Here is a 25,000-nt window from a genome sequence, read left to right on the forward strand (position 1 = left end):
CAAATGTTGGCCTCTTTGGGATTGCATGAGGCGTTTGTTTTCATTGCCCCTGCCCTGCACTGAGAAAAGCCCTGGTGTTGGTATATAGGACTAGTTGTTCCCCTGTTCCGAGCGCAGGCTCTCTCTCGCTCGCTCTGTCTCGCGCTCTTGTGTCCCTAAACATTGTTTGTTCAGCACACTTTCTAAGCGCTTAAAGAACAAACTCCTTTCTTCTCAAAGTTCTCTGTGTGTAGAACTATTTCAGCAAACATAACACTGAAGAAGATGAAATAGAGAAGAGTGGTAGCTAACAAAAGTGGAAACACAGAACAGAAGGAGAGAGAGGGAGGAAGCAAAAAAGTTGTCGCTGCAAACAGTAGGCAGTGCCAAGCCATCTAGAGTTACAATGGCACTTAAACCAAGCCTGCTATTTTGCGTTCCACACGTAGCCTTGCTTATTTTTTGTAACACAGTTATCCCGCTGGCTCAAAAGATGGAGATTAGATGTTTAAATAGTAGGTGAAAATGACAGGATGCTACTTCTCTAGTTCAACAATTCCAAGCACTCGAAGACTTCAAGGCTAATGCCAAGGACACTTCCAAGGACACCAATTCAGCTTTTCAAAATGAGGCCCTAGATGTGTTTGGAGCATGGTACTGTTGATTTATGCAATTTTTCAAGGACGACTCCATCCATGCACTCTGAAATGGACCGTTTGACAGAGCCATGTAATTTTCCTATGATTAGAGTCCCTTGCTAGTGTGTCCAACTTAGAGGACTTTTATTTAAGTGTCTGTCTGAAGTGCAGAATGGTGGCTAACAGTGTTGACAGGCTAACAGTAACAGTGTTGACAGGCTAACAGTGTTGACAGGCTAACAGTGTTGACAGGCTAACAGTGTTGACAGGCTAACAGTGTTGACAGGTGCATATTGAACCTGGTCCCACGCGCGCACACACACACAGCATATGTTTTTCTATCCTTGTGGGGACCTAAAATTGATTTCCATTCAAAATCCTATTTTCCCTAAACCTTAACTCCTAACCCCAAACTTAACCCCTGACCCTAATTCTAACCCTAAACCATATTTTTTTTTAAACCTTAATTTAACTAGTCAAGTCATTTAAGAACAAATTCTTATTTTACAATGACGGCCAAACCCTCCCCTAACCCGGACGACGCTGGGCCAATTGTGTGCCGCCCAATGGGACTCCCGATCACGGCCGGTTGTGAAACAGCCCGGGATCAAACCGGGGTCTGTAGTGACGCCTCTAGCACAGAGATGCAGTGCCTTAGACCGCTGCACCACTCAGGAGTCCTGGGAGAATTTCTTGTTTTAATATCCTTCTGGGGACTTGGGGATTTGTGGTACCCACGAGGATAGGAGCGGCAGGTAGCCTAGCGGTTAGAGTGTTGTAGTAGTACGGTGAGTACCTGAGCAAGGCATTTAACCCTCATTTCCTCCAGGGGCGCTGTACTACTATGACCCTGTAAAACAACACATTTCACTGCACCTATCTGGTGTATGTGACTAAACATTTTTTTTTTTTTTAATACATTTTTGTAATACAAGCGGGCACACATTCAAGGGTAAATTAAACCATTTACCGGCGTACTATTAACCGTGTTACTACTATGGTATAGTACTGCTATCACCGTACTACTACTACTATGGTATGGTACTGCTGTCACCGTACTACTATGGCTGACCCTCTAAAACAAAACATTTCACTGCACCTATGTGACAAAACGTTCTTTTTATTATACAAGCATAAGCACACACACATTCATGGACAAATTAAACCAAGTAACAGCCCCAGATTCATACAAAGCACTGCTGTTTAGCCAATATATCATCTGTACAGTCTCTGCTGTGGTTGGTAAAGGCAGCTTACTACTGATCAGTGTTCTGTTGTGTTCCGTGTTGGGTGTGATCCTGCCCCAGTCCCACTGCACCTAGATCAGTGTATTGACAGCCTTGATGCTAACCTGAGGGGTATACTACGAAGCACGCTAGATCTACTCAGGCATTTCTAAAGCTAGACAGCTTTAGTTAGCATTCCTGAAGGATTAGTTCTGAAGGATTAGTTGCCATAGAAATGTACCTGACTAAAAGGTGAGCCACTTTCGTGGTACCGGTTATCCCGAGTTAAACTCAGTTGGCCAAAGTTAACTGACTAACTCCTCAAACTACATTTGTAGTATAGGTTAAAAGCTGAGCTGTCTTCTGCGGCTGCTGAGGGTCTACCACTCATAACAATGAGAGAATCTCAAGGGTTTAAGTTTGTTTTGCCACACAAACAAGACCCCACTTAACTCTGTTTGTGTCTTTGACTGTGTACACATGAGCATTTATCGTCCCCACTCCCCCCACCCATCGCTGAGGTCAGTGCTTGGACGTGTTGCTCCAGCTAGTTCCTTTTTGATATGTCAATCACAGGGATGGGAAGCGGAAAGGTACGCGGTAGGCCGTGTGGGGGAGGTGGGTGTGTGTTGGAAGGGGTCTGGTGCCTGGGAGATACGGAGCAGACCCTTTCAGGCACAAAGGACAGCGAGGGCCATTCAGTTTTAATGTGTGTGTGTGTATCCATAATGTGTGTGCAATGATGGGGGTGAACACAGAGACTGTTGTACTGTGTATCTGTGTCTGTGCATGAATGGACCACACAAACCATACAATTCACTGCACAGTCTTGCAATCAATGGTGGATTGTAAAACATGGTCTCTGCAATAGTAACATTGTGTTTAAGTAAAGCAATTTACCTGGGATTGATTGGGAGATATAGTCTAGCAGCTTCAACTAGGACAAAAGCAAATTGCTTGTTGGTCACTAATTGGCATGCCTAGCTTAGTAATAGATGTTGTCGGTGTTGTAAGGTGTCACACATACCTAATGTTGAGAAAGGGAGTACATGGGAGTTTGTTTCCTACTTCCGGTCCTATAGGGAAAACGGAGAGTCATTAATTATAATGGAACCACTTTCTTAGCTATAAATTATGCAAAAAATGTCCTTCTCAAAATGATTTTCTCATTTTCATACAAGTCATAGGCTCAATCAAATGAATGACTCCCTGAAATTAGAATGAAATTCTATGTCCCCCTGCATTCGACAAAACCATCTTACAAGGCCTACAATGTGAGTGTATGGCACTATAGGCCTATAGCATCAAACTGTTGCGAGTAACTGGTGAAGTAGGCTTCTGCATCTAAGCTTGTCAGGTCCAGTGCTCACAGCCAGATCAAGGTCGTATTCATTAGGAACCAAACAGAAGCAAACAGACCGACATGGAGAGGGAGTCGAGGGACTACCTGAATTTGTCCATTGTTTACGTTTGTTTACGTTTTCCATTACAAAACGTTTTGCTACGATATGTACTATTGAATTCGACCAAGATATCAGTTCCTCCGTGGTCTACTGAGTAGCACGAAAGAGACGCTCACCTGCTGTGTGGGACGCTCCAGTCCTCATTTATATTTCATAAGAACGTGGGCAGGCAAGCAGGGGGGGCTCAGCTGGGGACAAATCAGTCTCATCATCCCACCTTATGATTGTCCCTCCTTCCTTCATGCTTTATTCTGTCAGCTCCTCTTTCAATGTTCTCTTTGTTAGCTAGCTCATCTAGGAAGGGAAGGGACTTGCAACGTTTACATTTGAGGTTCTCTCTCTTCCACTTGCGAAGTCATAGCAAAGGGATTAGGAATTGAGTGTTAAAGTGGTTTCTTCTGTCGGGGATGATACCCGAGCTGGGTTTGTGTGACGCGAAGACAAAGTGATTTGTTCAGTGACGAGGGAGGGTGATTTTTCGGTTTTGTTTTCTACACAAAGCGCCTCAGAGTAAGAGTGCTGTTCTAGGATCAGATCCCAACAGTCCGTATAATCATATTCATTATAATCTACAAGGGATAACTGATCCTGGATCAGTACTCCTACACTGAGACGGTTTGTGAATACTTGCCTCGGGCTCGGCATAACTGTCAGGGGTTGTGAGGGATGATATTTGTTTTGGTTCTACTGAGAGACTCTCTTAGCTCTTGCTTGGGAGGGGGGGAGGTTAGACAAAGGTTAAAGGGTTGTTTCAACCAAATTATCTGTTGTCATCTGACCACATCCACGCCCTTATGCCATTCGACCCAAAACCCCAAACACGAAGCACTGTGTCTCTCATACTTTCTCTCTCCCTCTCTCTTCCCCCATTTCCCTCTCTGTATTCCAGCTTTCACTCGCGGATGAACAGAGCGAATTGACACGGAATGGCTTTGAGTCCAAAGAGCTGCAGTACTTGGTCCAGATCTACTGCCAGGTATGACAGAGTAATCCCCCGGGTGCTGTGATATGCTGCAGTGTCATTCTCACTCAATCAGTGCTCTCTCATATACACTTGCACACACACTCACTTGCACGCAAACCCACACACTCTCACAAAGACGCACAGTCACATGGAAAATCACTGTCTTTTGAATCTTGTCAAACACCAAATGATGAACGTCCAATACTGTAAATCATACCCAGCACACCCCTCTGTTAGCTAGTAACATTACGGGATTGGCTTATTTTTCTGAAAACACTTTGGGTCATGATTGAAGAATCTTAGTTGCGGGAACGGTGAAGCTGGAACAACCAAACTACTCAACAGAAAGGTCAGATTGGTGATAAGGGTCTCGGGGGAGGAGAGTGACAGTGAAATTATGCCGTTTGGCCTTATCCACGATGTTCACAAGGTGTTGAGTAGCAACAAAACACACAACTTGAAAAAGACGGCTGGCATACCATCGGAATCTTCTCCTTGGCAATTGTTTCCCTCTCATCAGAGACCTAGCGAAGCAATTCAATAAAACCCATGCCAATTTCATCGTCTATTGATCAAAATGTATTTTTTAAACGTTTAATAACTTGGGTGTTTCTCCTAAATGTAACATGTAGGACATCTTTAGGGACTTCCTGGTTAAAGGTTCACTGAAGACATGCCTTTCTTCCATTTTACTGAATTTCATTTTCTTAAGCTTGTGCTTTCCAGTACCCACAATGGTGCACATGTCCCACACAACCCAGTAGCTTCGGTCTAACCCCTTCCACTGACTCACTCCATTCAGGTTTCACACATTTTTCCTCTAGATCGTATTCCATTTGCATGACCTTGGCAATGCCACGAAAAACGGGTGGCTCTGTCCTTGGAAATTCCATCTTTCCTTGGCTTGGCGTTGGAAAGGGGAGCTGAAACTGCTGCACTGTTCCATAAAAAAGGGGGGAAAGGAGGGTGAAAAATTGGCCCAGAGCCACCCTCTTAGTACAGAAAGCGGAGGAGAAAGAATCCAGCACTCAGGAAAGATCGCTTTAGTTCCACACACTAGTAAGGGAACAGACAAACAAAGGAACTGACTGGAAGTCCCAGTGTCTGAAAGTGGGACAAGCTACTGTAGCACACCAAGTACTATACGGAGCCTTACAAAAATACTTCTACAGTCCTGATTCCCTCCCGGTTATTCCCTTATGGCTGCACTAGGATCAGTGGGGCTGGTCGACGCTCTGCAGTCCCAGTCACTCCAGCTCTGGCCCCAGTTCAGAGGGATTTTTCGGGGTCAAATCAAAGCAACCAATTTTTTTTTTTTTTCTCCCTCGTTCTGGAACTGGGGTTTTGAGGTTTGCAATCACTCTTGTGAATCGAAAAAGAAACGGTGGAAAACTCAATGGAACTCAATGGAAAATAGGAAGACAGGAGTAGCTTTGAATGCGATGATGAGCTGAGGGCAAAGTTCATTTGGTTTGCACTTATACTACTGGTTTTGTCATCTGCATACAGCTTCTGAAGCATATTCTACCATTTTCTTTCTTTTGATATAGATGATGGTAAGTGCAGGGAAATGGACCGATTCCATGTTGGGAGCGCATACCTTTCGACTTTCCTTCTGGAGAACAAAAGAAAGAGGGGGTAGGAAGAGAATAGAAAATAATGGGTGGGAGGAGTGGAGAGATGTGTAAAGGGGTGACCCACAGAAATGCAGCTTCATGTCAGGTTTGTGTTGTCCTTTCAGAAATGAAGGTGGCCGGAGGCTGTAAGCCAGACATCGGGAAGTCTGCCTGGATGAGGGATAGTTACCACACACTGGGGACGTGGGCATTGGACCAGGGAGCAAAAAGAGAAAAGGGGGGACAAGACTGGTATCGGAGATGGAACACATGGCCTGCTAAATGGGCTATAACTGCGAATTATTCTGCGTTTTGATAAGCTTGCAGTGTGTTCACCTTCTGCTTGAAATTCAGTAGGTCCTTGAAATGTTGCCTTTTTTTGCCAACCTGGAAGTGGCTATGGCTAATAGAATTATGGATAATTATTTGTCAGCCCATAAAGGGGGACTGTTGGACGCTTGTCTTCCAGAACCTGCTGGAAGACAGGATACACAGTACTCTGATCTGGCAGAGCTTTCAGAAGTATTAACCCCAACTGCCACCACCATCCTCAGCCATTCTCCATTTCCACTCTTCCTTCTCCTCCTCTGCTCCCCACAATTAAGTTATGACCCCTGTCGTGTCTTTGGCATCATTAAAACTGAAGACATGTTTATCAAATAACTCTGTAATTATTATTATTATGCGATTAAACTGATTAATCTTGTAACTGTAATTAACTAGGAGGTCGGGGCACCAAGTAAAATATTCAGATTACAAAGTTATAATTTTCCTAATATAACTTTCATTTATCATAATATCTGATCTTTGAGTCTTCTGATTTAATGACGTATTCTTTACCTTGGTCAGTCTCATTCCAAACGTCGTAAATTGTTGGTTATCTGCACGAACCCAGTCTGCCCTATGAGTCATCCATACATCAATTGTGTTAAAATCATTTATTTACTAAACTAAATAATTCAACAGAAATGCATAATCAAACAGATGTGGCAACAAAGAAATGATAGGAGAATGTGGGCTAAACCGGCATGGCGGCTTGTTAGACAAAAGGGGGGTGGGGTCAGCTGAGAAGACACGACAGAGTTGATAAATATTAACAATTGAAATGCTAATCCTTTGCACAATGAACGCTCACTCATTCGGGAACAATTGCAATCAATATATATATTTACGCTCAGTGTGTCGTCGGGATCTTTGTTGAAAAGTTCTGTTCTGTTGGAGAGTTTTGTCCTCGCGTTCTCTCTCTCTATGTTAGAATGGATATTTCAAAGCGACATTCATTAATGTCGTTGTAGAATGGATGTTTCGTCGGTCTTCGCGTTCAATGATACCGAATTCCTAGCTGCAGACTAGTAATTAATATCAAAGACTTGTTCTTATTCTGTATCGATCGTCTAATAGTTTAACCACGTGGTATGGTTAAAGTTCAGTAGAGGGATGCATGGTCAAACCTATTAGCCAACTCGTAATGGAGTGGAGGCCTGGTCTTAGGAAAGAAACCCTGGGTGGGGGTTTATATACTGAACGTAGAAAAGGCTGTCACATGACGCCAGGTCCTGTCTGTGTCCCTGGGGGCGTGCCGATGACTTAGTTAAGACTCCAAAGGGAATTGGAGTTTCCTTCATTAACAGTCCAAAATCACATTGCACAATATCACAAACAGTTCTATCCTTATTCATTAATTTTATACAACCATTTAGATGTAAGTCTCATAGCTGAGGCTAGTATATAAACATTATTATGGTAATATGGCCGTATTGTCTCTCATGAGTTTCACAAAATTGTACCAAACGGACCAGTTCTTCACCAATCTTTTATACCTTCTCCAGAACACAAATGTTGTTCGGTTCTCCAATTCTGTGAGGTGGAAGAATCCTTTGTTCTCTATACTGTGAAACACTCTGTCTCTTTATACTGTGGCCATGAGGTGGGACATTTTCTTAGGAATTTACGACCCCTTCTGACCACAGCAGCCTGGGTGTAGGAGACAGAGGGAGATGGTGAAGAGGTGCAGGGGGAGGGGTCAACTGTGCTCGCTGTACCCAAAGAGGGCAACGTCATGACACCCCTTTCTCAGCCCATGAGCTACATTATCCCCAGGGTAAATCCTAAAAGAACCTGTTCCCGGTGCTGACCAAGGGCCTGTCCCAAATGGCACCCTGTTCCCCATAGGGACATTGCCCGAGGCTCACATCACAATTCGGCACCCTTTCATTTAGATTTCAAAAAGCCCTGGATGGCTTTGTCAATCGCCAGCCGGCCCCGATGTATTCCCCCCCAAAGATTTGTCTGTTAAGAGTTAACGTATGGATCTGTGTGAATTATCGAGTTCTTGTGTTGTACTCCCAAAATAGCCTCGGCGAATTGATGACTTCATAAATGGATTCCAAACTTAGCTTTCCAGGCCAGCACAGTTAAAGTGTGAGTTCAGTGAGCTTCAGTGGCAACATATTTAGGAGCTGTTCCATTCTGTGTGGCATGGTGCCTGTTGGATTTACTCACAATACTAATACAACAACTGATTACCCCACCACATATGTTTCTGGTTTGATTAATAGCAGTACATCCAATATTATAAAATATTGTATTTTTCACTCAATGTTCTGTAGTAGATTCAGGGTACATCGTCCTCTTTCAGGTTAAAATGGGCCCCCCTGTTGAAATTGAAGGATATAATGTCCACCTCTCTTAATTCCACCAGATTTTACCCCTCTTAATAATCCCAGCCATTTAGATTCATCCCCCTCTCCAGTCCCTCCTCCGCCCATCCATCCATCCACTATCCCTTCGTCAGTTTTTTAGCACTGCCTCACATTGGCAGACTGGTGCTCTGCTTGGGGCAACCACAACCAAACTACAACCATACAAATGGCTGGTCCCTGTCCCCCAGTGGAGTGTTCTGTGGGGAGTCACCCTATCAGGCTTTTTATCCAACCCTGCTCAAACACAACTGGATCTTGATAAGCCGGTCTGTTATTGTCACAGCCGTGTATATTCCCCCTCAAGCCGATACCACGACAGCTCTCAAGGAACTACACTGGACCTTGTGCAAACTGGAAACTGCGTATCCTGAGGCCGCATTTATTATCGCTGGGGACTTTAATAAAGCAAACTGAGGAAAACGCTACCGAAGTTCTATCAACACATCGCCTGTAGTACTCGCGCTTCAAAAACTCTCGACCATTGTTACTCTCCCTTCCGGGATGGCTACAAGGCGCTCCCCCTCCCTCCCTTCGGCAAAATCAGATCACGACTCCATTTTGCTTCTCCCTTCCTATAGGCAGAAACTCTAACAGGAATTACACATGCTAAGGTCTATTCAACGCTAGTCTGACCAATCGGAATCCATGCTTCAAGACTGTTTTGATCACGCGGACTGGAAAATGTTCCGGGTTGCCTCTGAGAATAACATTTACGTATACACTGACACAGTGACTGAGTTCATTAGGGATTGTATAGGGGATGTTGTTCCCACTGTGACAATTAAAACCTATCCAAAGCAAAAACGGTGTATAGATGGCAACATTCGTGCAAAACTAAAAGTGCGAACCACCACATTTAACTACAGCAAGGTGACGAATACAAACAGTCCAGTTATGCCCTCTATAAGGCAATCAGAGACAAAACGTCAGTACAGATACAAAGTGGAGTCGCAATTCAACGGCTCAGACATGAGATGGTGATTTTTGCATTTTTTATTTGTCAATGTAATCTGCCTGTCCAACAATTTGTTTTTTTTACTTGCCCGGGCAAGTGGACAGCGTTAATGTCGAGCCCTGCCCCCTCTCTGATCCCCCTAGTAAAAGCATAGAGCTCCCCTCCTGTCACCCCATCTCAGCGGTGGATTCTGAATTAGGGCGTGAGGGGTATCTGTTACCAGGCTAGTAAAGCAGCCAAGGGCTTATGCACCTCCCCTGTCTTTTGAAACGTTCTCTCTCTCTCCTCTCTTTCCCACTGGCTGACTCTCTTGTTTTTTCTCTGCAGGGCCGGAACTGGATTGTGAAGCGCAGCTATGAAGATTTTCGTGTCCTGGATAAGCACCTGCACCTCTGCATATATGACCGCCGCTTCTCGCAGCTGCCGGAGGTGCCTCGATTTGACAGTCTGAGTGATCGCACCGAGGTAAGACGCCTGGTCTCAGTACAGCTGATGTGCCACCCCTCCCCTCCCAACACCCCTATACCACCATTCAGATGGTCTCTCCCAGTCTCCAGTCTCCCACTTTGAATGCCGCCTCAGAGCTTATGACTGCAAGGACTATATTATGCCCTTCAGGGTTATACATGATAACGGTTTAGGGTTCAGACAGAAACCAGAGGCAAAAGACAGGGCTCGCTTCAGAACAGTTTTGCGACCGTTTCCTTGCTAGAGTGAAATACCAGTACAATGTCCATGCCGTTTTTGCTTGTTTTACAAACTCCTGCCTAGGTCTTTGTTGCAGGCTGATTCATGGCCTAAATGAGTGAAAGTGTCCAATTGTGCTGTTTTTAATGGTGTCTAATGGCCTAGTGTTAAGAGGGAGACAGCTGTATAGTCTCTGTGTTTACGTGTTTAGAAAGCCTCTCCATCCCCGCTGAGCTGTGACGGGAGCTTTCGCTCTCATACACCCCCCCTCTCTCTTTTCCCCCCCCTCTCTTTTCCCCTCTCTCTTTTCCCCTCCCTCTCTCTACCCCCCTCTCTTTTCCCCCCTCTCTCTTTGCCTCCTCTCTCTTTGCCTCCTCTCTCTTTGCCTCCTCTCTCTTTGCCTCCTCTCTCTTTGCCTCCTCTCTCTTTGCCTCCTCTCTCTTTGCCTCCTCTCTCTTTGCCTCCTCTCTCTTTCCCCTCCCTCTCTCTTTCCCCTCCCTCTCTCTTTCCCCTCCCTCTCACACACACACTCTCACTCTTTACAGTAGTTTTCACAGCAAAAGCCCACTTGAACTGTGGCATATTTTCACAACTAAATCGATGGCCTTTGAAGTTTGGAGTGGCTGTTAATGCCTACCTGTTATGATCGTTCAGTCCATGGGAAAAAAAGGCCCTAATACTCTTTCTTTCCCTCCTAAATAGAGACTCCCACGAAGGTAGGCTGACTAGGCACCACTTTATTTGTGCATCCCAAATGGCACCCTATTCCCTTCATAGTGCACTACTTTTGACCAGAGCTCTATGGGCCATTCTCAAAAGTAGTACACTATATAGGGTGCCATTTGGGATGCAGGTCCTCCAGTCCCCTGTGTAATGGGAAACACTGGGAGGCCCGGGCGGCATGTTGACTAATCACAGGAGGTTAGATTACTACGCCCACAATGAAAGCATGGGTCCTTCAGTAGTGGAATGTTCAGCACTCAACAGGACTGGTACAACAGGTTATTAGGGTTTTCACAAAACAAGGCTGAGGAAATGGGTCTACCTCGGTTGTGATTGGTTGAACAAGACGTCGGACCTTTCGGTTTAATCTGTGTCTGCGGCTGCTGGGACAAATAATAGCGGCGAGTGAGCGTGTAGTAATTTCAGGCAGCCCAGCTTTACAAATAGTTTTTTGGGAGGCTGCGTGCTCAAGCTGTCATTGTTTTATTGTAGCTTTCAGGCATTTAATACAAAGAGGTTCTTACAGGATGAATTGTTGTACGGGAAAATTGGCTTCAATTTAAATGTCACTAACAGTATTGTCGAGGGGCTGATTTGCCGCTCCCTCAGTTTGGTACCTAGCTACTGCAGTTATTTGGATAGTGTTAGCCTAACTAGTATGTTAACCATCATATTGCCTGCTCATTACAATACACAATGGCCACTGTTCTGCAGGCCAGTACATGGAGCTCTAAATTGCCTGGTCGACATGAGTTGACATTAGCTCACACAATGTCTTCCATGACTCATTAAGTCTAAGACCTGAAAAGAGTTGGTCCGAATATTCTGCGAAATCAGGAGACTTACTGCTAATCAACTAATCCGTCTCCCTATTGATTCCGTTAGCCATGTTGTGCTTGGCTTTACTCTTGTTTTACCCTATGTTCTCTAGTCTTTGTCTTTCTGGAGAGTCTTGGCCCTCTTTTGGTCTGTGTTTGCTTGGCCATGTTGACACTCGAGGATGGAGGACTAAGGAGAGACACTGGCGGCGGCGCAAATGGTACCATATCCCCTACATAGTGCGCTACTTTCGATCAGAGCCCTGGTCAAAAGTAGTGCACTGTATGAGGACTAGGGTGCCATTTGGGGTGCATACACTGTCTGGCACACACAGGGGAAGGCTCACTCTTGGATTAGTGCGCTGAATAGGACAAGTCTTGTGGGAAGCGCCAGGGTATTCATCACCAACAGTAACCAACAACTGCAGCACAACAAGGAAAGCATCCATGTCATCAGAGAAAAGCTTTCCTTACCCAGCCTTGCTTATTATAGCCCAGACCAGACCGTGCATGGCCTTCCTTCTCTGCTGCTCTGCAAAGCAAGCCCTCTATACAGAAGCCTACTTACACTCCAAATCAAGTGCTTAGTATTGTAGCACTGTTGGCAATCTTTTAATTTTCTTTTTGGCATTCTTTTTGTCTTAGGCTAACCGTTTTTATCATTTAGGCAAAACGTGGTGTCCGATTCAACGTTCTGTACTCTCCCTCCCTGCAACGTTTGACGGATGAGAGTTGTTTAGGGGAATATTTGATTTATCCTGAGATCCGTTTAAATGTTGTCAGCTTCGTCTTCATTGAGCTCCCTCAAGGTGACATATGGCCTTCATGACATATCTGGACGTATCTGATCATTTAACCATTGTTTGGACTGGTTAGTGCCACAGTGAAGTCTCAAATGAAAAACAAACATCCTTTTTTTTTTTTACCCGGGCATGCTTTGTCATTTACATATCTTATTATCTTCCACATATAGAATTGCTTTAACTTCACCGGTTTCTCTTGGCCAGATTTGTCCTGGCTTTGGGTTAAGTTGGGGTTAATCTGGTTATACATGTTTACATTTATGTTGTACTGTTGGTGCCACATCTTGTGGAAAGAAAACAAAGGCTCAGAGGATGTGGGACTTTTAAAACCAGGGCTAAGGTGGCAGTGTCATGTACATGTCGTCAGATTGTGCCCCATTAGGCCCCTTCCTCTGGGCTACAACACTCGGCCTCTGTTGGTCGGCCCTGGCCTGATTGGGTTCGCACGGTGCCAGCTCATGTACTGGAATCGATGTGGCAGGCAGCGGCCTTGAACCTCTCGGAGAGAAAGAGAGAGGGTCATGAGAGGGCCCCGCGGCTGGCCCCGTGCCCACCACTTCTCTGCTCTAACCTCTTCTCCCTTCTCTAATTTCTCTTCTCCTATAATCTCTCTCTCTATCCCTTCCTCTTCTCCTAACCTCTTCTGTCCTGGCCTAACCTCTCATTTCCTCTGCTCTGCTTTCCTATCATCTTTTCTCATCTCCTCTTTCCTTTCCTCTAACCTCTCTTAGTCCTCGCCTCTCTTTGGGCTCAGTTCTCTAACCTCTCCTGTCCTCTAACTTTTCCTCTCTTCTCTTCCCTTATTTAACCTCTCTCTTCTCTTCCCTTATTTAACCTCTCTCTTCCCTTCCCTTATTTAACCTCCTCTTCTCTTCCCTTATTTAACCTCTCTCTCTCTCTCCTCTTCGTCTCCTCTCTAATTGGCCTCCCGTGGAGTGTTTGATTCCCTCTGCTAGGCGCTCACCAGTCACTCTTTCCTTTTGCCCTTTCTCTCTCTCATGCTGTCTTTTTTCTTCTCTCTATTTGGCTCTCTATCTCTCTCGCTCTCTCAATTCAGTTCTCTCTGTAGTCATCACAGACAGTAGTCCCTCTTGAGATTCTTTAACTTGATCTAACAATGTCTTTTGATGACAGGCGCTGTATCTCACTCACATAATGTTTTCACAATGTCTCTCTATTCTTCTATTGTCCTAGCCTTTATAGAATATGGAACATGAAGGACTGCCACAGACCTATGAAATCTCCTGGCCATCTGTTGTGCATTACTCAAGAAGTCACCTCAAAAAAAAATAGAAACAACCCTCATTTCAGTAAACAACATATAGGAACTCAGGAACAGGAACTCAAGTTCTTCTGTTCACCTCACTTAGAATTCCTCACAATCAAATGCCGACCGCATTATCTACCTAGAGAATTCTCTTTGATTATAATCACAGCCGCATATATCCCCTCCCAAGCAGACACATCGATGGCCCTGAACGAACTTCATTTGACTCTATGTAAACTGGAAACCACATATCCTGAGGCTGCATTTATTGTAGCTGGGGATTTTAACAAGGCTAATCTGAAAACAAGGCTCCCTAAATTCTATCAGCATATCGATTGCGCTACCAGGGCTGGCAAAACCCTAGATCATTGTTATTCTAACTTCCGCGACGCATATAAAGCCCTCCCCCGCCCTCCTTTCGGAAAAGCTGACCACGACTCCATTTTGTTGCTTCCAGCATATAGACAGAAACTAAAACAGGAAGCTCCCGCACTCAGGTCTGCTCAACGCTGGTCTGACCAATCGGATTCCACGCTTCAAGATTGCTTCGATCACGTGGACTGGGATATGTTCCGCATTGCGGCGAACAACAACATTGATGAATACGCTGATTCGGTGAGCGGGTTTAATAGCAAGTGCATCGGTGATGTTGTACCAACAGCGTCTATTAAAACATTCCCAAACCAGAAACCATGGATTGATGGCAGCATTCGCACAAAACTGAAAGCGCGAACCACTGCTTTTAATCAGGGCAAGGTGACCGGAAACATGACCGAATACAAACAGTGTAGCTATTCGCCTTCCCTGTAGCTCAGTTGGTAGAGCATGGTGTTTGCAACGCCAGGGTTGTGGGTTCGATTCCCACGGGGGGCCAGCACAGGAAAAAAAAAAAACAATGTATGAAAGGTTTGCATTCACTACTGTAAGTCGCTCTGGATAAGAGCGTCTGCTAAATGACCAAAAAATGTAAAAATGTCTATTCCCTCCGCAAGGCAATCAAACAAGCTAAGCGTCAGTATAGAGACAAAGTGGAGTCGCAATTCAACGGCTCAGACACGAGAGGTATGTGGCAGGGTCTACAGCCAATCACGGACTATAAAAGGAAAACCCGCTCCATTGCGGACCAGGATGTCTTGCTCCCAGACAAACTAAACAACTTCTTTGCTCGCTTTGAGGACAACACAGTGCCACTGACACGGCCCGCTACCAAAACCTGCGGGCTCTCATTCACTGCAGCCGACGTGAGCAAAACATTTAAACGTGTCAACCCTCGCAAGGCTGCAGGCATCCCAGACGGCATCCCCAGCTGCATCCTCAGAGCATGCGCAGACCTAAATGACTACCGCCCCGTAGCACTCACTTCCGTCATCATGAAGTGCTTTGAGAGACTACTCCAAGACCATATCACCTCCACCCTACCTGACACCCTAGACCCACTCCAATTTGCTTACCGCCCCAGTAGATCCACAGACGACGCAATCACACTGCACACTGCCCTAACCCATCTGGACAAGAGGAATACCTATGTGAGAATGCTGTTCATTGACTACAGCTCAGCATTTAACACCCTAGTACCCTCCAAACTCGTCATCAAGCTCGAGACCCTGGGTCTCGACCCCGCCTTGTGCAACTGGGTCCTGGACTTCCTGACGGGCCACCCCCAGGTGGTGAGGGTAGGTAACAACATCTCCACCCCGCTGATCTTCAACACTGGGGCCCCACAAGGGTGCGTTCTCAGCCCTCTCCTGTACTCCCTGTTCACCCACGACTTCGTGGCCATGCACACCTCCAACTCAATCATCAAGTTTTCAGACGACACTACAGTGGTAGGCTTGATTACCAACAACGACGAGACGGCCTACAAGGAGGAGGTGAGGGCCCTCGGAGTGTGGTGTCAGGAAAATAACCTCACACTCAACGTCAACAAAACAAAGGAGATGATCGTGGACTTCAGGAAACAGCAGAGGGAGCACCCCCCTATCCACATCGACGGGACAGTAGTGGAGAGGGTAGAAAGTTCCTCGGCGTACACATCACGGACAAACTGAAATGGTCCAACCACACAGACAGCGTGGTGAAGAAGGCGCAGCATTGCCTCTTCAACCTCAGGAGGCTGAAGAAATTCGGCTTCTCACCAAAAACACTCACAAACTTTTACAGATGCACAATCGAGAGCATCCTGTCGGGCTGTATCACCGCCTGGTACGGCAACTGCTCCGCCCATAACCGTAAGGCTCTTCAGAGGGTAGTGAGGTCTGCACAACGCATCACCGGGAGCAAACTACCTACCCTCCAGGACACCTACACCACCCGATGTCACAGGAAGGCCAAAAAGATCATCAAGGACAACAAGCACCCAAGCCACTGCCTGTTCACCCCGCTATCATCCAGAAGGTGAGGTCAGTACAGATGCATCAAAGCGGGGACTGAGAGACTGAAAAACAGCTTCTATCTCAAGGCCATCAGACTGTTAAACAGCCATCACTAACATTGAGTGGCTGCTGCCAACATACTGACTCAACTCCAGCCACTTTAATAATGGAAAAATTGATGTAATAAATGTATCACTAGCCACTTTAAGCAATGCCACTTCATATAATGTTTACATACCCTTCGTTACTCATCTCATATGTATATACTGTACTCTATACCATCTACTGCATCTTGCCATCTTGATGTAATGTATCACTAGCCACTTTAAACAATGCCACTTTTATATGTTTACATATCCTACATTACTCATCTCATATGTATATACTGTACACTATACCATCTACTGCATCTTGCCTATGCCGTTCTATACCATCACTCATTCATATTTTTTTTATGTACATATTCTTATTCATTCCTTTACACTTGTGTGTATAAGGTAATTGTTGTGAAATTGTTGGGTTAGATTACGTGTTAGATACTACTGCATTGTCGGAACTAGAAGCACAAGCATTTCGCTACACTCGCATTAACATCTGCTAACCATGTGTATGTGACAAATAAAATAGGATCGACTGCATTATGAGCTCAGTCAATCATGTCATTCTGGCTCATGCTCATTGAGATGTGTTTATCCTGCCTGAGAGCAGCTGAAGTGTTTTGTAGAGTCCATTATGCCTCTAAAGTACTGTGGTACCCTCCTACAGTACAAGATGTGCTGACACACTCATTGAGCTCGCACACTTTCCAATTTTCTCTCACACAAATTATTTGACTCGTCCTCTCTCCTTACTCTCGCTCACTATCTCACACACACACACTTTTGTGTGTTTACTGCTTCCTGTCCAGAAGTAGTACATAACCTTGGTGAAAGGAACACACAATTACAGTAAAACCTAAAAACAGCCGTCCCTCAATGACAACTAGGTTGTGAAGCACACAGACTAAAAGCCATTTTTCTGACTGCCGCCTCACACTGAAACAAATTTGTAGGACTGTGAGTAGAGTAGTCATTGGCAGACCATGGGCAATTCAGTTTTGCATATGGCATTTAAGTTGTGTATATATTTTAGTATTGCAAGCGAAAAAAGGCATTGCACAAAATAAATATTTGTGTTCTGCTGACATCAAATGTATTACCATGGGTCCCCTGAAAATCATTTGCCCTGCTTAAAAACGAGAGTGCTTCTTGTTTTTGATTGGTTGCAGATGTAAACGCACTTAGCAGCCTCATTGGGTTGAGTTAAATTGAAACTGTATACTCCCCTGGTGGTAGGCAGATACGCAACCAGAGTTGATTTCTTTCATTAATGGCCTCTTGTCTGGATATATTTCCCTGAAGAGTCTGACGGCCATGATAATACTGATGATACTTCCGCTTAAAGTCTATGGTACCTTTTGTTATTTAGTTTGCTCGTGTATATCCAGTTAGGAGGCCACTATCTTATTTAGGATCAGCTCTACTTAGCAAGTATAGCCGAATGCCAGCCTCACCCATCATGTACACAACAACCACACTGTCTCTGGATCAGTTGTAAAGACCACGCAAAGTGGCCACACAGGATTCTCATACACTACCTATAGCTGTAGGTCAATCGACACCACTCTGTGGAACTACAGTGACAGAAGGGTTTTGTTTGGTTTTATATCGGTGTTTTACACGTGGTCTGTTTCTGGTTTCCTCTCACAGGCAGTTTCCCAGATGCTGATGGCTTACCTCTCCCGCCTCACAGCTATCGCTGACAACAAGATCAACTGTGGGCCTGCCCTCACATGGATGGAGGTGAGCTTCTGTCTGGGTTTATGTCTGTCCGTCTATCAATCTCCCACTCTACACAAATACACCACACGTAAAACATAGTTTTCCATTTTCTCTCTCTCTTGAACACATCTGCTTACTGCTCCTCTTTCTTTACTCACTTATTTATATATGTTTATATATATAATGAAACCTTTATTTTACTAGGCAAGTCAGTTCAGAACAAATTCTTATTTACAATGACGGCCTACCCCAGCCCAACGCGGACGACGCTGGGCCAGTTGTGCGCTTCCCTATGGGACTCCCAATCACAGCCGGATGTGATACAGCCGGGATTCGAACCAGGAACTGTAGTGATGCCTCTTGCACTGAGATGCAGTGCCTTACACACACTAGAACCGTAGCTCACCAACCCAGTGTAACCTGTCTACATTGACAGACAGTAAATATGACACTACCTTGACTGTGTGTGTGTTTTCCAGGTTGATAACAAAGGCAACCACTTACTGGTCCACGAGGAGTCCTCCATCAACGTGCCCGCCATCGCCGCCGCCCATGTCATCAAACGCTACATTGCCCAGGCCGCCGACGAGCTCTCCTTCGAGGTGACAGGGAGAGTTGACACACATTTAAACACATTTGCACATGCATGCACACACACTCACATGGACATACACTACATTCAGAAAGTATTTAGACCCCTTGACTTTTTCCACATTTTGTTACATTACAGCCTTATTCTAAAATTGATTTTTTTCTCCCTCATCAATCTACACACATAATGACAAAGCAAAAAGAGGTTTGTAGAAATGTTTGCAAATCCATTAAAATCTTTAAATGAAATATCATATTTACTTAAGTATTCACACCCTTTACTCAGTACTTTGTTGAAGCACCTTTGGAAGTGCTTAATGCCTTGAGTCTTATTGGGTTTGACGCTACAAGCTTGGCACACCTGTATTCGGGGAGTTTCTCCCGTTCTTCTCTGCAGATCCTCTCAAGCTCTGTCAGGTTGGATGGGGAGCATTACTGCACATTTTTTTCAGGTCTCTCCAGAGATGTTCGATCGGGTTCAAGTCCGGTCTCTGGTTGGGCCACTCAAGGACATTCAGAGACTTGTCTCGAAGCCACTCCTGCGTTGTCTTGGATGTGTGCTTAGGGTCGTTTTCCTGTTGGAGGTGAACCTTCGTACCAGTTTCATCAAGGATCTCTCTGTACTTTGCTCCATTCAACTTTCCCTCGATCCTGACTCGTCTCCCAGTCCCTGCCACTGAAAAACATCCCCACAGCATGACGCTGCCACCACCATGCTTCACTGTAGGAATGGTGCCAGGTTTCCTCCAGAATTGACGCTTGTAATTCAGGCCAAAAAGTTCAATCTTGGTTTCATCAGACCAGAGAATCTTGTTTCTCATGGTCTTAGGCCTTTAGGTTCCCTGTCATGTGCCTTTTACTGAGGAGTGGCCTCCGTCTGGCCACTCTACCATAAAGGCCTGATTGGTGGGGTGCTGCAGAGATGGTTGTCCTTCTGGAAGGTTCTCCCATCTCCACAGAGGAACTTTGGAGCTCTGTCAGAGTGACCATCTGGTTCTTGGTCACCTCTCTGACCAAGGCCCTTCTCCCCTGATTGCTCAGTTTGGCCATGCAGTCAGCTCTAGGAATAGTCTTGGTGGTTTCAAACTTCTTCCATTTAAGAATGATGGAGGCCGCTGTGTTCTTGTGGACCTTCAATGCTGAATACATTTTTTGGTACCCTTCCCCAGATCTGTGCCTTTGCACAATTCTGTGTCGGAGCTCTACGGACAATTCCTTCGACCTCATGGCTTGGTTTTTGCTCTGACATGCACTGTCATCTGTGGGACCTTATGTAGATGTACCATCAATTGATTTGACCACAGGTGGACTCCAATCAAGTTGGAGACAGGATGTACCTGAGCTCAATTTTGAGTCTCATAGCAAAGGGTCTTAAGTACTTATGTAAATACATTATTTTTTAATAATAAAAAAAAAAAAATAGCAAACCTTTTGCTTTGACAGTATGAGGTATTGTGTGTAGATTGGTGAGGAAAATGTATTCAATTTTAGAATAAGGCTGTAACATAACAACATTTGGAAAAAGTCAAGGGGTCTGAATACTTTCCGAATACATGGAGATGTCATGGATGAATGGATGTGCTTGTATGCGGTAATAAATAACCGTATGTATTTTCTGAGAACGTTTCTCTTTGCTGTATGGACACCATGACAGGTTATCTGCATCATATTTACTCTTATATAGACGTCTCAATACATTACGTTGTTCCTAGGGTGTTGTTTCTCCATTTCTCTTTTCATACACTACATCTGATTCTACATCTAATTATTATGTAGAAATGCAGTCAGTGGTTCCCAAACTTTTCTTAGCAAGGTATCCCTAATAATATCCCCTCTATAGTATGGGTTAGTTAGTATGTAGTTTCCCCTCAAATGTATTCACAACATGACTTGATCCAGCTATCCCCGCTTTCTTCTTCTCTCTCCCCCTTTCCCTTTCTCCTCTCTCTTTCCCCTGACAGGTTGGGGACATCGTGTCTGTTATTGACATGCCCCCCAAAGAGGACACCACATGGTGGAGGGGCAAGCACGGCTTTCAGGTTGGTGGCCCAGAAGTGCGTGCGCATTTGCGCGCGCACGCACACACACACACACACTGTGTCGCAATCTAGAATCTGGGGTTGATAAGTTGCATACAGATGGCTTGGCATCCACATCTACTGATCTACGATAGACTCCACAAGGCCAGGATTTCAATTGTGCTTTTCTCATTTGGTTCACGTTTGGTTTGGCTGTTTAGCTAATTTTACTCTGTGTACAAATGAAAATTGGCTCATATTGTTCATTTGGGTGAAACATTTCTCTTGTCAGTTAATTCATACATACAAAATGCGTACAAAATAAGTGGTTGTTCTCGATCGGGATGTGATTATATTAGCTTAGCTAAGTTTTCCAGTATTCCATTTAAAGTTATCAATAGTCTTTCTTTGAGCCCAATGATGCTCAGTTTTGTGTGTCTGTTGATCCAGTCCAGCTGAACTTCCTGTGCCCTTCGCATTGAACCGCGGCAGTGTTCTGATCATAGCTTACCCCTTAGCACTGCCTCCTGCTCTCAGCTCGCTGCCCCGGGGATTCAGGCCAGCTGGGAGGGCGGCCATGTTGGACGGGGCTTCACAACATGTTATTGAACGCAAGGATGATCGGGAACTGTTGGTTTGTTGTACTGTAGCTGTGTATATACTGAGTTGACAGAGGAGAGTAGCTTGTTTGTTTGGTTTTTTGGTATATCATACAGAGTAAGGTTCCTTTGTTTTGTTAAAGATATTATCTGTCAAAGCTTTCAATAATGTAACTCGCGGCACTCATTCCTAGGAAGAAATGTCTCATACATGCATGTCGTCAACAAAGATGTCATAACTATGTTATTACACAGTGTTGGTCCTTGAAACCAGTCTGGATATTGGTGGAAACACCACTGTGTTTGTTGCTACTGGATATTGAACTGTTGATTGGATGGTATACCTATTAGCACAAAGCAGATGTCCATGTCCTCCCTCCTATCGCCACCGGATGTCAGTCAGCCACCCTAGAGGCAGTCTGAGTCCGTCTGTGACTGGAGGTGGATAGGCAGCTGACATCTGTCTTTATTTACCAGCCGGACTGCAGAGCCTCATAGAAAGAGCGGGTGAGAGAGAGAGATAAAAGGGAGGGAAGGAGAGAAAAAGCTGGAGGAGCAACAGAGAGGGAGAGAGCAAATCCAACCATGGAAAGGGTGAGCTGCTTTTGTTGAATGCTCAGCATGAGTCAACTCTTTCTCTAGTATAGTACTGTTTGTAAGTCACGAGACAGCTGGACCTTGGATCCATATGATGGTCGCATTCAACCTTCAACCCCTTTATCAGTCGCATTACTACAAGATGGAGGCAGTTTATGTTGCAAAGCGTGCAGGCTATGTACTCCAAGCTAATAGAAACACTTCTTTGACAGTGTATTAGTGTAGTCTGGGTCTCCATGTTAGGAATCGCACAAGTCAAGATGTGTTCCTCAGTGGACTAGATGAATAGTTGATAATAACAGAATGCTTTTGTCAAGCTGCTCTACTGGGAATGGCTTTGATTTAGCAGTTTCCCCCGTCTTCATTAAAGCACGTTAAAATATGTATACCTAGTCTTCCTCCAACCTCCTTAAGTGAAGCCTAGAGATCTTCTATTATACAAAATGTATTTCTTAACACACAGTTTAGCCTGAAGGCATCTTATGTCTATTTTGCATTGGGAGAATCAGTTGTGTTATATCAGAATTGAGTTGTTTTACACATGTTTATTGTTCATTCGTAAATACATTTGAAGATTACTTTTAACATCTGTGTTCAATAAGGATATTTTGCTTTCTGGTTGACTGTGGGGATTTGAAACTATCACAGTCTGTTCTCGCCCGTTCTTCTGATATAAAACATTTGGGGTATACACACGCGCACGCAGACAAACACACATATTGACCCCACCGGGCTTTACCTCCACATCAGGTGGCACAGAAAACTCCTAAATACCATAGCTTGGGCAGCTATTCAGCAACATGATCTTGACTGAACACTGCAACGAGCACTGCACAGTGCCAAGTAGTATCCTAGGGTCAAAGTACGCTCCGCGCTGGTCGTGCACCAGCCTTTTAGTACATGTTTATACCAACTGCCTATGGACTCCTTAATACATAGAGAGGTCTCCAACAACATACCCGAAACACAGTGGTGAAATGTTGATATTAGCCGCACAACATTGAAGAAGGACCTTAAGTGGATGAAGCTTGTTTATCAGTCTTTAATGGTAATGCGCTCTTTCGCTCGCTCTCACACTAACACACACACACACACGCGGTTACTGATCCTCTCTGCTTACTCTCGCGCTCTCTCTCACTAAAAGTGTTGTGTGTCCTCTCCCCAGGTTGGCTTCTTTCCCAGTGAGTGTGTGGAGCTGATAAACGACAAGGTGCCGCAGTCCGTCACCAACTCGGTGCCAAAACCAGGTACCGTACTTCCTCTCCAACAACCACAGTGAGGTGTCCTTGAATCTCCTAACGGTCGTTCCCACTGGGTGCTATGTTGTTTTTGGTGGTGTGTGGATAAAGTATAAAGTACGGCTTATCAAAAAATGTGCGGTTGTTGTGGCTTTGACATTATTAACTATGAACGACTAACAACATATCTCTGTTTCTGCTAGCAGGAAGCAATTGGTTATAGAAAATGTGTACCGTGTATATCAATGTGATAAGGTATGATAATGTCTGGTGAGATTGGTGTGTGGTATGATGATGTGGTGGATGGGATTTATGATATGTCGTGGTGACTAAACTGCAGCAGGTGCTAGTGCCACTCTGTGGAGGAGTAAGGGTAATGCTCTACACAAGTGTCTCTGTCTCAGGCCAGCTGAGGCTAAAGCACCTAGCATTCCACTTGGAAAGTTTAGTGACAGCATAAGCCTCGGGATTGTTTGAAGAGACTTGTGTATTCAACACAATTCTAGACTGCAAAAGAAAAACATACAGTGCATTCGGAAAGTATTCAGACCGCTTGACTTATTCCACAAAATTGATTAAATTATTATTTATTCTCATCAATCTACACACTACATCATAATGACAAAGCGAAAACGGGTTTTTAGAAATGTTTGCAAATGTATAATTATTATTTTTTTTAAAGGTACTTATTTACATACAGTACCAGTCAAAAGTTTGGACAGACCTACTCGTTCAAGGGTTTTTCTTTATTTGTATTATTTTCTACAGTGTAGAATAATAGTGAAGACATTAAAACTATGAAATAACATATGGAATCATGTAGTAACCAAAAACGTGTTAAACAAATCAATATATTTTATATTTTGAATTCTTCAAAGTAGCCACCCTTTGCCTTGATGACAGCTTTGCACACTCTTGGCATTCTCTTAACCAGCTTCACTTGGAATGCTTTTCCAACAGTCTTGAAGTGTATATATGTATATGTATGCATGTGTATACATGTATGTATGGGCATATATGTATATGTATGTATGTATGTGTATATATATATGTGTGTGTGTGTGTGTGTGTGTGTGTGTGTGTGTGTGTGTGTGTGTGTGTGTGTGTATGTATATATGTATATATATATATATATATGTGTGTGTGTGTATATATATATGTGTGTATATGTATATATATATATGTGTGTATATGTATATATATATATGTGTATATGTATATGTATGTATATGTATATATATTATATATATGTGTATATGTATGTATATGTATATATATATATATATATATGTGTATATGTATGTATATATATATATATGTGTATGTATGTATATACACTGCTCAAAAAAATAAAGGGAACACTAAAATAACACATCCTAGATCTGAATGAATGAAATAATCTTATTAAATACTTTTTTCTTTACATAGTTGAATGTGCTGACAACAAAATCACACAAAAATAATCAATGGAAATCCAATTTATCAACCCATGGAGGTCTGGATTTGGAGTCACTCAAAATTAAAGTGGAAAGCCACACTACAGGCTGATCCAACTTTGATGTAATGTCCTTAAAACAAGTCAAAATGAGGCTCAGTAGTGTGTGTGGCCTCCACGTGCCTGTATGACCTCCCTACAACGCCTGGGCATGCTCCTGATGAGGTGGCAGATGGTCTCCTGAGGGATCTCCTCCCAGACCTGGACTAAAGCATCCGCCAACTCCTGGACAGTCTGTGGTGCAATGTGGCGTTTGTGGATGGAGCGAGACATGATGTCCCAGATGTGCTCAATTGGATTCAGGTCTGGGGAACGGGCGGGCCAGTTCATAGCATCAATGCATTCCTCTTGCAGGAACTGCTGACACACTCCAGCCACATGAGGTCTAGCATTGTCTTGCATTAGGAGGAACCCAGGGCCAACCACACC

At 44.3% G+C, this 25,000-nt stretch overlaps 1 protein-coding gene across 11 annotated transcripts in view; it reads left to right on the forward strand.

The window, feature by feature from the left end:
- Window positions 1-25,000, forward strand: part of arhgap32b (Rho GTPase activating protein 32b) — a 246,867-nt gene that overhangs the window by 166,902 nt on the left and 54,965 nt on the right. For 5 of the 11 annotated variants that reach the window (XM_082960293.1, XM_082960292.1, XM_082960294.1 and 2 more), the window contains 6 exons: window positions 4,196-4,282; window positions 9,871-10,008; window positions 17,962-18,054; window positions 18,513-18,635; window positions 20,586-20,663; window positions 23,004-23,085. In XM_082960293.1, the coding sequence (XP_082816419.1) occupies window positions 4,196-4,282; window positions 9,871-10,008; window positions 17,962-18,054; window positions 18,513-18,635; window positions 20,586-20,663; window positions 23,004-23,085 (601 nt within the window). Of the gene's footprint in view, window positions 1-4,195; window positions 4,283-9,870; window positions 10,009-17,961; window positions 18,055-18,512; window positions 18,636-20,585; window positions 20,664-21,718; window positions 21,836-22,585; window positions 22,887-23,003; window positions 23,086-25,000 lie in introns of those variants that run through there. The other 6 variants (XM_082960298.1, XM_082960300.1, XM_082960302.1 and 3 more) reach the window with 2 other exon arrangements.

Source organism: Salmo salar, chromosome 13 (genome assembly GCF_965601325.2).
Source record: "Salmo salar chromosome 13, fSalSal1, whole genome shotgun sequence".
NCBI classification, from domain to species: domain Eukaryota; kingdom Metazoa; phylum Chordata; class Actinopteri; order Salmoniformes; family Salmonidae; genus Salmo; species Salmo salar.